General features: G+C 47.3%; 2 protein-coding genes across 3 annotated transcripts; both read left to right on the top strand.

The window, feature by feature from the left end:
• Positions 7 to 1,715, top strand: IER3IP1 (immediate early response 3 interacting protein 1). The gene is made up of 3 exons (XM_021380667.1): positions 7 to 160; positions 942 to 1,043; positions 1,462 to 1,715. The coding sequence occupies exons 1-3, from the start codon at positions 70 to 72 to the stop codon at positions 1,515 to 1,517; spliced, it is 249 nt and encodes an 82-aa protein (XP_021236342.1). The 5' UTR covers positions 7 to 69; the 3' UTR covers positions 1,518 to 1,715.
• HDHD2 (haloacid dehalogenase like hydrolase domain containing 2) lies at positions 4,152 to 11,801 on the top strand. 2 transcript variants are annotated; one of them, XM_021380665.1, is made up of 7 exons: positions 4,152 to 4,241; positions 5,927 to 6,028; positions 7,033 to 7,241; positions 8,467 to 8,551; positions 9,566 to 9,782; positions 9,907 to 9,970; positions 10,458 to 11,801. In XM_021380665.1, the coding sequence occupies exons 2-7, from the start codon at positions 5,928 to 5,930 to the stop codon at positions 10,559 to 10,561; spliced, it is 780 nt and encodes a 259-aa protein (XP_021236340.1). In that variant the 5' UTR covers positions 4,152 to 4,241; position 5,927; the 3' UTR covers positions 10,562 to 11,801. The 2 variants fall into 2 exon arrangements, with proteins under 2 accessions (XP_021236340.1, XP_021236341.1); XM_021380666.1 differs by lacking the exon at positions 4,152 to 4,241 and adding an exon at positions 4,248 to 5,343.

Consider the following 12,254-nt stretch of genomic DNA (forward strand, 5'->3'; position numbering starts at 1 on the left):
ACTCGCATCAGACCACGCCCCCCGTCCGCTGTCCCCGCCCGCCCCGCCACGTCCGTGGCCCGCCCCGCCATGGCGTTCACGCTGTACGCGCTGCTGCAGGCCGGGCTGCTGGTGGTCAATGCCATCGCCGTGCTGCACGAGGAGCGCTTCCTTCGCCACGGTGAGTGCCCCCGGCCCCAAAGCCTCCCGGCCCCCCCGGCAGTGCCTGGAGCTGGCCGCCGGGCCCCGGGCCCTCGTGCTCGCGTCCCGCGTAGGAACTGGGGGGGGAAAGCGATGCTTTGGGGTTTGCGGTCGCCCTGCGGTTGGGTTTGGTGCTCAGCATCCCTCCTGCCGGCGCTGTGCCTGCCCTGTGCCACTCTCTTTATGCCTTTTCGTGTTTACTCCCACCACGCCGTCTCTGTGTCGGGATGCTCTCACGGGGTGAGTGCTGTTTTCCTCCTTAACGAAAAAAAAACAAAGCGCAGAGCAGGGAAAAGCCGCAGAGCAGTGTGCGGACTGCTGCCATTCCTGGTACCAGGCCTCCCTGTTTCCTGCTTTTGCCCTCGTTTCTCCAAACCAGGCCAAAGCAGGACGAGGAAATCCCCAGCGCTGCCTCCAGTGCTTCCTTCTGGAGCATCCTTCCATGCATCCTGCTGCTTTGCTTGCCTTCAGATAGGGTCGTGGCCTGCAGCCTCGTCCTGGCATGGAGCTGTGTTGGGGAGAGTCAGCTGGGTGTTCAGCAAAGGTCCTGAGTCCTGAGCACAGCCCCGAGCTGCTGGAGCTCAGGGAGCGCTGGGCACCGCTCTGGGATGCAGGGTTTGTGTTCGGGTCGTGCTGTGCGGGGACAGGAGTCGGACTCCGTGGTCCGTGTGGGTCCCTTCCAGCTGAGGATGCTGATGCTGCTGGACGGTTCAGCGGTGCCGTTCTGTGCTTTGTAACGTGGCTGTTTGTACGGTGCGCAGTTGGCTGGGGAAGCGACCAAGGGATCGGAGGATTCGGAGAGGAACCGGGAATCAAAGCACAGCTGACGAACCTCATTCGATCCATACGGACCGTGATGAGAGGTGAGATGGTCGTTTGTGTAAACTGCCCTCGTCTGTAAAGTTGTGTCGCTGTGCTTGAAGGAAATAACCTCAGCGTTTGCCTCTTCCTTTCACCAGGCAGCTGCTGTTTCTGTTTGTCACCCTGTAACAAATATTGCTTGCCTTGCTCTCCACAAAGTACGTTCCTTCTAAGTCATGCTAAAGCCAGGAACAGAGAGTGAAGTGTTTTCGTTTCATTTAGCGAACGGGCTGCTTGCTCCAAACTCAGTATTGGTGTTGCTGCTTCCTACTTAATTTTTAGTACCCTAGGCCACAATCCTGGCTCCTTCCTCTAATCCTGACCCTGCACAGGGAAATGTTTTAAGCAGTCGTTGATTTTGCACTGGTTTGTGGTGTGCAGAAAGAGAGAGGTTCAAACTTACTCTTGTTTTCTCTGCAGTGCCACTGATAGCCGTGAACTCCGTGACGATCGTGCTCCTCCTGTTGTTCGGCTGAAGCTTCCTGTTGCAAAACCTTTTGGACATCCAAAGAAGCGAGTTGCTAGCCTCACTGCTCTGAGTTTCCGGGGATACAGCACGGTTTAACTGTCAGTTTGCCGTTCAGCTTAAAATAATAAAAGACACTGTTTGTATTTATCCTATTTCCTAATGTTCCCTTTCAGTTTCATTAAACAAGGCAATGGGATCAACGCAACAACGCTGCGAATCTGTTGGATTGTGACGAGGCCTGTTAAGAGTGCTGACCATTAATTAGTGTGCGTAGCGCATCGTGATGGCTGTCGGTAGGAGGCAGTTTTGAAATGTCTTGTTACTCAGGGATGAGCTTCCTGCGGTTTTAGAATTTTAGAATTTAGAAGCAAATTGCTTCCCAGTTTGTTTCTAAATTTAAAAATTACAGTGGTTTTTATTTCGGTTATTACCACAGTTCAGTTTTAAGGGAATACGAATTAGGCTCCGAACGTGTTTCAAATTATTGAAGTACAGCAGGAGACGAAACCATATGGGCAAATTTGTGATTTAGATATAGACTGGTAACAACATTTTCCTGGTCTAGGATTTTTCTCTTTTTCAGATCAATGATGTTTGATGTGAAGTAGGTTGAAAATAGGTGCAATTGCTATGCAAAATCTAAAAAAGCTGTACCTAAACTAAGGCAACTCTGTGTTTATTTAGCAGGTAGCGTTCACGTTTAGCATCTGTTCTGTCAAGCACTGTTATTCTTTCTGTGTGTTAAACCTTTGGACTGAGCAGTGTGTTGGAAATGGGGAGCTGCTCTGTTCTGAGGTTCTGGGGTCATTTGCGGGGAGAATACTGTTTCCTTTTCAAATGCAGCTAACAACAGCAAATTTGCAGGCTGCTGCTTCTTTCTGTCTTCCTTTGTTCACTTAACTGCTTACTGAAAGTGAGAATCTTGTAGGTCTTTCGCAGATAAATTAGTAATGACCATGGTAAGGATCTGGCCGCAGTTAAAGCACTGCTGCTTCAGGCCGGTGTTAGGTAGCAACGCTGAATTTACAATGACCAGTACTCAAATACCTTTTTAGAAAAGTTAGACTTTATGTCTTTTCATCTTTGATAAAGTGTCTTAAATTGATGTAGCTTATTATTAAAGTAGGGAATGCGAAAGGGAACTCGACAGGTTTGTTGTTTTAAAGCAGCTCAGTTTGTCGTCTTCTTCTGGCGTCTTGGCAACTATAGCACACACTGTTGTTGTATACAAAGATAATCTGTACAATGTGTGAATGAATTTAATGATTTCCAATTGCAGTGTCTTGCAGAGTAGAGCATATCCAGGAGGAAAGTTCATGTTGTTTCCTTTTTTTAGCGAAAACTTACAAATAAATTTTGAATTTCTAAGTTAAGCACGCTCTTTCCTAACTCTTTGTATCCATGTGCAGTGGGAGTACCTCAAAGCTCAGCTTCGTCCAGTTCCTGGTACCACAGCTACTGTTCTTACATGGAACAGGTGGCTTTTTTCTTCTCCTCACAGCAGATGCTCAGAGCAGAGAGCTGGTGTGAAGCTGTATTTTGGTCTTAGAGCGAACCCAACACAATGGCCAGAGGCAGAATGGGATCACGCTGGGTTCTGGAGTAGGAAGGTCTGTTGCAAAAGATGCCTTACAGTTATCTCTGGGGAAGAGGTGAGCAAGTTACTGTCTAGAGCACTGAGTTTCGTAGACCTGTCTTCTTTCAGGTTGGATATCAGGAGAAAATTATTCTGAAGAGTGGTGATTCACTGGCACCACTCCTCAGAGGGGGAGTGCCCGTCCCTGGAGGTGGTAACGAACTGTGGAGACCTGGGGACAGGGTCAGTGGGCACAGCGGGGACGCACTGGGGTTGCCCTTGGCAATCCTGGAGGTCTTTTTCAACCTGAACCATTTCGTGTTTCTGATTCACGGGAGCTGGACAGCACATACACAGGAAAGTTCCAACGTGGGTAACAGTTGGCAAAGAATTTTCCTGCGTTGCACATTAACACGTGGAAGATGGGCTGGCCAGGCGGCGCTCAGGGAGCAGTGTGGGATGCTCCTGCTGGGCTGAGGCACTGAGTGGGTTTGCAGCACCGCTGCCGTATCATTTCCTTCTCATCTGTGGAGACCTAAAGCGGTTCTTACTAAAATAAATACCAGTGCTAAAGGTTACGAGCAGCAGCTCTGAAAACGAGGAATAAAAGATTTCCTCCTCTTAGGAAGGGTGAGGTCTCAGTGCACGGGGCACAAGCAGGGCTAATTGCTTCAAAATAAGACGAGACGCGTGCAGCAGGAAGGAACCGTTCAGCGCAGCAGGAACGCTTCCCCTGAGGTAAAACGGGGACGCGCTTCCCCCGCCAGCTGCAAAACGGATCCCAAATTCACTTCGCCACGCTGCCCTCACGCTGCAGCGCCGCGGTTTTAGAACCACGTCCTCTGCCCGCTGGATTTCGTGCCGCACTGGGTCAAACGGTGAATAAACACCAGTGAACAGGCAGGCAGGCCGTCGCTTCCTACCGAACCCCAGGCACAACGCGGAGCTGCGCCGCACCCTCACCCCACTCACACCTGCGGGAGCCGCGCTCCTCACGGGTCCTCACGGCGCCCTCAGCCCTCGGGCTGCCCGTCGCGCTGCCTGCGCGCGCGTCGCGCCTTCCCTCCGTCCCAGAGCGTACCGGCGCTTAGTAGGGCAGCCCTGCGCTGTGAGGGCCCGAGCTGTGAGGACCCCGCGAGGACCCCGGAGCGGCAGGTCGGTGGGGCGGGGGGAGGGGTCGGGGCCGTTCGGTGCGAACTGCTTGGGGGGTGCCGATCCCACTGCTGAGGCCATTGATGGCGATAATAAAGAGTGCTGGGCCCAGCACTGACCCCTAAGGGACGGTGCTCTTCGCTGATATCCATCCGGACATTGAGCCGTTGGCCGCCGCTGGGAGAGCATGCCGGGCCTTCCTGAGGCAGGTGGCCTCAGTGGCCCTTCCCTTGCCCGCCGGTGCAGTGACACCATCACAAGCTGCTGGGTGCTCGGGCCGTGCTGGTTGTCTCGTATCGCCTCTCCCTTTTCCATGTGCCTTCGTACAGCTTCCAGGAGGAGCGTGGTCTCCAGGAGGAAGCCGTGCAACTTTGGCCTGTGTAGCAGCAGATGCAAAACAAGCATTGGGACTTAGGGCAGGGTTAGTGAAGGTGGCATCTCATAACGTTCTCTGCATGTGTGCTGTGTGCTTTGGGCGCCAAGTTTGCGAAGTCTTGATCACTGATAAACCTGAAAATGATTCATGCTGGAGAAGGCCTCCGAGATCCCCAGGCCATCCCCACTGTGTCCCCAAGTGCCACATCTCCGCAGTTCTTAACACCTCCAGGGATGGGGTCTGCACATTTCTCTGGGCAGCCTGTGTCTGACCAAGATGAAAGCCTTTAAGGATGGAATATTAAATTTACCAAGGTCGGCCCCAATCTCGGTGCTGACTATTCTGCATGTTTTGTTGAGCCCGTGTAATTATGTCGTTTGTCTGTAACCAAAGCAGCTCAACAGAAAATCGCAATCCGTGGTGGCGGATCAGATGGTCATTACCACCTGACAGGCAAGGGAAGAGCTTCTGTATCGGCCATTTGCTCAGAAGAGTTGCAGACAACTTGCTTGTGGAGCAATCTACAGCTCTTGCAGCGCAGCTGTAATGTAGTATTTTCTGAAGATAGCTTTTTAGGCTTGCACATAGCCTCGCTGTTTTCTTCCCCAACTTTTACTCTTGGAGTGCCGGCTTCTGTTTCACACTGAGTCTCTTGTACCTGTTTCTGTAACATAGAAAAGCTGCTGGACCGCCTCCTCTGCAAGAAGGAGTAACCCTTTTGGGTACCAGGTAACTGTGAGCCCTAGGAACTCCCAGGCTGGCAGTCTGCAGAATCCCCAGTGGCACACACCTGCACTGTCTCATGGGCTGGACTTCTGCAGAGCCAGCTTAGAGAAACAAAATGAACCACATCCACTTTTTCGAAGCGTTTTGAGCTTTACCATCAGAGCTTAGTAGCGTTGTATTTATTTTTCCTTGAACAACACCTCTGGTGTCGCTGGGACTTGCTGCAATGTGCTCGCTGAGGCCTTGAACCAGCAATCCCAGACCTAATGATCCTCTTCCCAACTGCCGTCATTGTTTAGAGAATTTTTGACGCACAAAAAGAAAGGCACTTAACAAACAAATAGCACCTGATTTCCATATATAGAGTCTTTGGGAAAATACCACCCCATCAATTATGCATTTTTTTTAAACGCTGCCTTTTATTTCTCTGTCTAAAGGGGCCCATTTCACAGTACGAGTAATGTTCTGAATAATCCCGGGCTTGGCACCAATGAGGCGCTTAACCGAGCTCCTTATTTTTATTACCCATTGTCTGCTAACCAGTTTTCTGTCATTTCATTTCTTTGCCTTCTCCCTGGGGATGAAGGATGGCAGCTCGGCGCGCGCTGAAAGCTGTCCTGGTGGATCTCAGCGGCACGCTGCACGTCGAAGACTCGGCCGTGCCGGGTGCGCAGGAAGCTCTTAAAAGGCAAGTAGCCTCTTTCTGTTCTTCCTCTGATAGGCCGTGTCAGGACTATGCTTGCACAAAGACACTTCTTGAAATGGGTCTGAAGATCTTGGCTTCCCCTTCCCAAAAAATGGTGTCCAAAGAAATCACGGCATAGTGAATCTATTTCATCTGGCCTCGATCAGGCCAAAGCAGGCTATGCAACCGCAGGGGTCTTTTTTTTCTGTTCTGATACCATTTCCATGGAGAATTCGTCTTGCAGAGGCTGAAGAAAAGCAACAGGAAGAGTAAGTCACGAGGGAGGAGTAGGGCTGAGTTAAGCATGGAAAGCTTTTGCTGGAGTTACATTGACGGCTTTAAGCTTTTATAAGGCTACACCATTGTTTGGATGGAAATCTTACAGAGGGATTAGGAAACTGCAGTTCTTTCCAGAAATAATTCTGTGGCAATCATTATTTTTGGAAGAAGTAGAATGGCAAGGAGCTAAAAATGACTGAAGTGTTGGATATTCATTCACTGCTCAGTGGATCTTGTTAATTAGTCCACATCACTATCCTTCCTAAAGAGACAACAAAATGAATGGCCTGAAACTTGCTTAGGAAACAAATGCTTAGATTCCATTTTTAGGGTTAGCTTTCACTGCTGAGGTCAAAGTTTTTTTGTGTTTTTTTTTTAATTAGCTAACAGTTTTGTTTGTTTGTTTTTTGCTAGTTCATACTTGTGAAAGGTCAGTACATTTTTTCTGGGCAGCAGAACAAACAAGAGAAGTGGCAGGTGCAAGCAAGACTTCCACATTGACCAACTTTATCCTGATGTACTCCATACAGTCCTGATGCCAGCATTTGTTTCTATAGCAACGAACAGAGGAAAGTGATGGTAGGGGAATAATTAAAGGAAATGCCATTGAAATTGTCACCTAAAATTGTTTGGCTGTTCAGTAGTATGTGCTAGTAACATAGGGCAGTAAGAAGCGTGTAAACAAAAACTGTTCTGCAGCCAGTGTGTCTTTGCTTTTCATCCATCAGGCTGCGTGGTGCTCCAGTTACAATTCGGTTCGTGACCAACACCACCAAAGAGTGCAAGAAGGACCTGCTGGAGAGGCTGACCAAACTGGGCTTTGACATTGCAGAACATGAAATCTTCACGTCTCTGACGGCAGCCAGAAATCTTCTGGAGCAGAAGCAGGTGCGGCCACTCCTCCTGGTGGATGAGAAGGCCCTGCCTGATTTCACAGGTGAGGTGGGCTGAGAACAGTATGGGAGGAGGTGCTGAACCACTGACCATCTTCATGGCTCTCATCTTGACACCCTTCCACAGCTCCAAATGGCAGTCAAAACCTTTAAATAGGCAGGAATTCGGATAAAACTTGATACATTTTATTAATTTGCAGTGTGGAAAGTAATGTTTATCACTGGATCCTACCAATATCCAGGCCTGGGGCCCCCACCACAAGAAGGAAGCAGAGCTGTTGGAACGGGTCCAGAGGAGGCCACGAGGATTCTCAGAGGGCTGGAGCACCTCTCCTACAAAGACAGGCTGAGGGAGCTGGGCTTGTTCAGCCTGGAGAAGAGAAGGCTCTGGGAGACCTCATGGAGACCTCTATGGATATGAAAGCTATGAAACCTAATAATCTGTTCCACCTGATATCACATCCAGAGAAATACACCCCCAAGAATATTTTGTGTTTGTGTTCTCAGGAAGGCTTTTTTGGGGTTAGGAACAGCTGAAACAGCAGTTGAATTCACTGAAGTTAATTTAATCTTAACATATCTGGGATCTTTCCATCACTTTTACAGTCGCTGTTGCTAATTCTGTATCAAATGACAAAGAATACAAAATACATTTGTAGCACTTCCTGCACTGCTTGGATCTGATATGAGTTGTTTTGTTTCTTTGTTCCGCAAGCATTCTGTCTTACACTCAGTGCTGCTCTTGGAACGCTGAAGTACACTGGAGAATATTTTAAATTCCCGTTAGTGACTGCTATTGAATTATTCTTAGATAATCTCTCAGTAAAGTTGGTCACAGATGGATAAATGTAATCCATTCTTGGTTAATGGACCCAGATGCTTTTCGGCTGGTGTCACAAATCCACGTGGCATCTCTGCATGCTGTGCTTTACTGTCTGAGCTCACTGAAGGATGTGTGGCATCAGACAGCTCTGATGGCACTCTCTGGAGACCCAAGAGCTTGAGCTGTCATTGTGAAGGTGTGGAGAATACTCTTTGTGAGTGTATAGATCCACACCTTTTCTGCAGAGGTTTTCCTCACTTCTAAAATACATAAAACCAGTCTACAAGATGCGTCTGTGCCAGGAAATGCTAAATTTTGCTGCAGAGATTTGCTGCTAAATTTTGTCTGCAGAGATTTCACTTGTTGCATTCACTGACTGTCTATTGCTGAGTATAAACAAAATTCAGCTCATTCAGAATGATCATTATCGTGTTTTGATTTTCCAGGGATCGCCACTGATGACCCCAATGCTGTGGTTGTAGGACTGGCTCCTGAGCACTTTCACTATGAGATGATGAATAAAGCTTTTCAGTAAGTTGGCCACTTCTCCTGGTTGTCTTGTGCCGTTCCTACAGGTCCTGTGCCACTCACATAATTAAGTCAGTCACTGCCTGTGAAGAGCCCAGGATGACTGGGCTGGCAGGCAGCTGCTGGATTGAAATCCATCATGAGGCTGGCTAAATGCAACCCAGCCTTAGTCCCAAAACAAGATACATAGCGTAAGGCCATTCTCTAGGCACCATTTGAAATGACTGAGACTAAATTTCTTTTCTCATATACATGGGATTTTGATGCCACATTTAAAAGAATTCTCTCAGGTGAGATCCTTCCTGTAAACTGCTGAAGGCAAGTGGTTGTAGTGCTGCTGTCAAATTAAATCCTTCTGTGTCCTAGAGGCATCCTCCCATCGTGAACGTAGCTGGCTGCTCACAGATACGTGTGCCAACTCTCTTCTGATGGAGCTTGCTTTGGAATGCATTGATCCAATAGAAATATTTTGTGATAATTAAGTGAGGAGCTGACTGAGATCAGAGGAGTTTCTTAATTATTTCTCTTCCATTTTTCCACTCACTGCAGACAGTCCTGTATTCCATGCAGGTTTATAGCAGGCCAGAACCCTTTTAGTGTACACAGAACTGCTGGGAATCCAGTGACCAGTTGCTTTCAACTGTCTTCCACTTGGGATTTTTGCCTATGGGAAAGAGCCCAAATCCACCTCTGTTTCTGAAGCACACTTAACTGGGGAATTCAATGGAACACGAATGCACCTAATATCTTTGTGCCTTTTCAAGATGGAAATAAAAAATCAAGGCAAAATGATCCACCTCCTACCTGAGATTCTCAGGAACACCCATCTCTGCTGGAATTCTACTTAATTCTCCAAATGAATGCTAGCTTCTATGATTCCATGGTTCTAAATCCCATTGGAAGACCTATTTGGGTATTCGTGAAAGTTAATGGGTGTTTTGTCATCAACTTAAAGGCAGGATCAGGCCTTCAGCTGTAAATATCTTTAATTTTTGTATTTTCGTCTTCATCCTTCAGGTTGATTTTGGATGGCGCTCCTCTTATAGCTATACATAAAGCTAGGTATTTCAAGAAAAAAAATGGCTTGGCTCTGGGACCTGGACCTTTCGTAGCTGGACTGGAATATGCCACGGACACCAAAGCAACGGTGGTGGGAAAGCCAGAGAAAACATTCTTCCTGGAAGCTTTACGAGGGACCAGCTGTGCCCCAGAGGAGGCTGTGATGATTGGTGATGTACGTGGGGACCTTATCACCTGCCTGCTTGTGCAGCGCTCAGCTCCACTGTATGGAGGTGCTCCCTACCCTTGTTAATAAGCTGTGTCCCTGACCACCACCTAACTGTTCTCTTCTGTCCCAGGACTGCAGGGATGACGTTGGTGGGGCCCAGAATGCAGGCATGCGTGGGATTTTGGTCAGGACTGGTAAGTATGTGATGAGTCGGTCGTTTTATGACACAGTGGTGGGTCCCGTTGTCTCGTCCTGGGTACTGGCAGCTCACATGCCCAAAGCAAAGCTGTGCACTGAGCCCTCAGAACCTAGAGAACTGTTGCTGTGACATCTTTGATTGCCAAAATCAGTCATATCACCGTAACCTCTGCTCGTTCGGGACCTTGATGACATTCCCTAGTAATTATAGTGGCAGTTATGTAAGGCATTTCCTTCAGACAGAATTGAAGCCTTGTGGCACTGGAAGGTGTTACCAGCATGACTGATACTGTGATAGACCCGCAGACTGGGGAGGGTCTTTCTCTTTTAGAGAAGAGCTGGGAGATGCTTGTTGCAGGACAGCAGATTGGTGTTCCTGCTGTCATGTGTACATGACTGTTGCTGATCCCAGGAGGCTGCAATTTTTAGAGAAAAAAAAGATACCCAAAGGAGTAAGTGCATCTTTTTGTTCATTTCTTACAGGTAAATATCGACCAGCGGACGAAAACAAAATCAATCCAGCTCCTTACTTAACCTGCGAGAGTTTCCCAGAGGCGGTAGAACATATCCTGGAGCATCTGCTGTGAGAGACTGAATAGCTGGAAGAAACATCTGGTTCATGTAATTTCCTTTAGTCTTGCTTCCAAAATTAAGGTCACAGGATCAGTGCATGCTCATCAGAAGCCTCGCCATAAGCTCCTTCCCCTTGAGGTGTGGAAGGAAGAGGAGCGGTGCGTGGCCCCAGCGCGGTCACAACACAGCCCTTTTCCTGCAGTCGTTGCATGAGGCAGTGATTAGGGACACTAATGCTCACTCAGCAGGTCAGATAGCACAGGAAGGCTACAGCACAACTGCTTTCCTGAAGGGTGCAGGGAACGTGGTAGAGAGTTCCTTTTATTTTCCATTTTCACGAAACAGCTGGTATAAAGCCCACTCCAAAAAGCATTAAGGATGAACTAAACTGGAAAACCCACTGGAAACACTCAAACTGTGAAGTCTAACAGCACTTTAGTTAGTCTGCAGCGATCTCTCTGTTCTAATTTAAAAGCAGAGATGAGAACTTCTAGAAGTGACTCATATTAAAATATCAGCGCTGTTAATAATAACTACTGTTAGCATCTCTACTCTCATTGGAGCAGATTCTGGGTTTTTTTTTTCAGATTTTACATAAAATTAAAACTGTCAGCAGCGTACAGATGTTTTAATTAGATGCTGTTATTAAAAAGAATGGTACACAAACAAAAATCTGGTATTAAATGCCTTAGACTTTGAATTTTTAAAGTAAGTTAGACTTCAGCAGGGTCCTATTAACGCTACAGTTCCAAAATTTCACTGTTGTTGGGTTTTTGTTTCTTTTTAATGTTATGGGAAAAACCCTTCATAAGCCATGGGGACATATTCAAGTTTTTACACAGTTGGTTAGTAGAGCTGTAAAATGAAATTTAATTCTGTAGTGTGCATTGCTTCTCCTCTGTGTTAAACACACCAATATGAACCAACTCTGTAATGATGGGAAATAGCTTTTCTGGTCCATTTGCAAACTGTAATAATCAAAGTCCTTTACAGTTGTTTTACAGTGCTCCTGAGTCTTAAATTACTAGATTGTAATTATACAGCACTGGAGTATTAAGCTTATTGAAAATATAGGTTTGTGTTAATGAGCCATGCTCATTCTTTGTTAAGAAAAATCATTGTGATGAATGAATGGGAAGCTTGCCTTAAATGAAAGATGGTCTGGCTGCAGTCAGGTGGTGGGTTACTTACAGTTAGGTTAACCTACAGCTGTGAATAAATTTAAACACCTGCTGTTCTGCCAGCACTTCTGAATCCGTGTTGCTTGTTGCTGGAGTGTGCAAAGAAAGTTTGTGGACTGTAGTCAGTCAGGTCAGGGAGGTGAGAGATATCTTAAGTAAAATCCTGGGGAGAAATTTCTCATAAGATTGTGCTAGATTATATTGGTCTTCTGCCATGACTCCAAATGTTTCTAATTCCTTGCCCTTTCCAGCTTGGAAATACCCCAGACCAACCAGTAAGTTACACGCTGAGGCTTTGATTTCAGATGAAAACAATGAACCAACCAAATTTACCAGGCACTGTTAAGCTGACTTTCACTGAAAGCAGTCACTTACTTATGCTTGGTTAAAAAGGCACACAGGTCTCTGCTGGCAGGGCTGTGCTGATTGTGGTGCTTTGGTGAGTCTCAGGAAGGGAGAGTTGCACTCAGCACCTTTCTGCTCCGGTTCTTGGACTCCAAACCTGTAAACAGCTACTGAGAATAAA

The sequence above is a fragment of the Numida meleagris genome, chromosome Z (genome assembly GCF_002078875.1).
Source record: "Numida meleagris isolate 19003 breed g44 Domestic line chromosome Z, NumMel1.0, whole genome shotgun sequence".
Lineage (NCBI taxonomy): Eukaryota > Metazoa > Chordata > Aves > Galliformes > Numididae > Numida > Numida meleagris.

Bases quoted from the DNA above. Each gene is read 5' to 3' on its own strand.
- HDHD2 (XM_021380665.1), top strand. From the start codon at position 5,928: ATGGCAGCTCGGCGCGCGCTGAAAGCTGTCCTGGTGGATCTCAGCGGC. The intron at 6,029-7,032 runs GCAAGTAGCCTC...TTCATCCATCAG, and splicing joins GCGCAGGAAGCTCTTAAAAG to GCTGCGTGGTGCTCCAGTTA. The intron at 8,552-9,565 runs GTAAGTTGGCCA...TTCATCCTTCAG, and splicing joins ATGATGAATAAAGCTTTTCA to GTTGATTTTGGATGGCGCTC.
- IER3IP1 (XM_021380667.1), top strand. From the start codon at position 70: ATGGCGTTCACGCTGTACGCGCTGCTGCAGGCCGGGCTGCTGGTGGTC. The intron at 161-941 runs GTGAGTGCCCCC...TACGGTGCGCAG, and splicing joins GGAGCGCTTCCTTCGCCACG to TTGGCTGGGGAAGCGACCAA. The intron at 1,044-1,461 runs GTGAGATGGTCG...TTTTCTCTGCAG, and splicing joins CATACGGACCGTGATGAGAG to TGCCACTGATAGCCGTGAAC.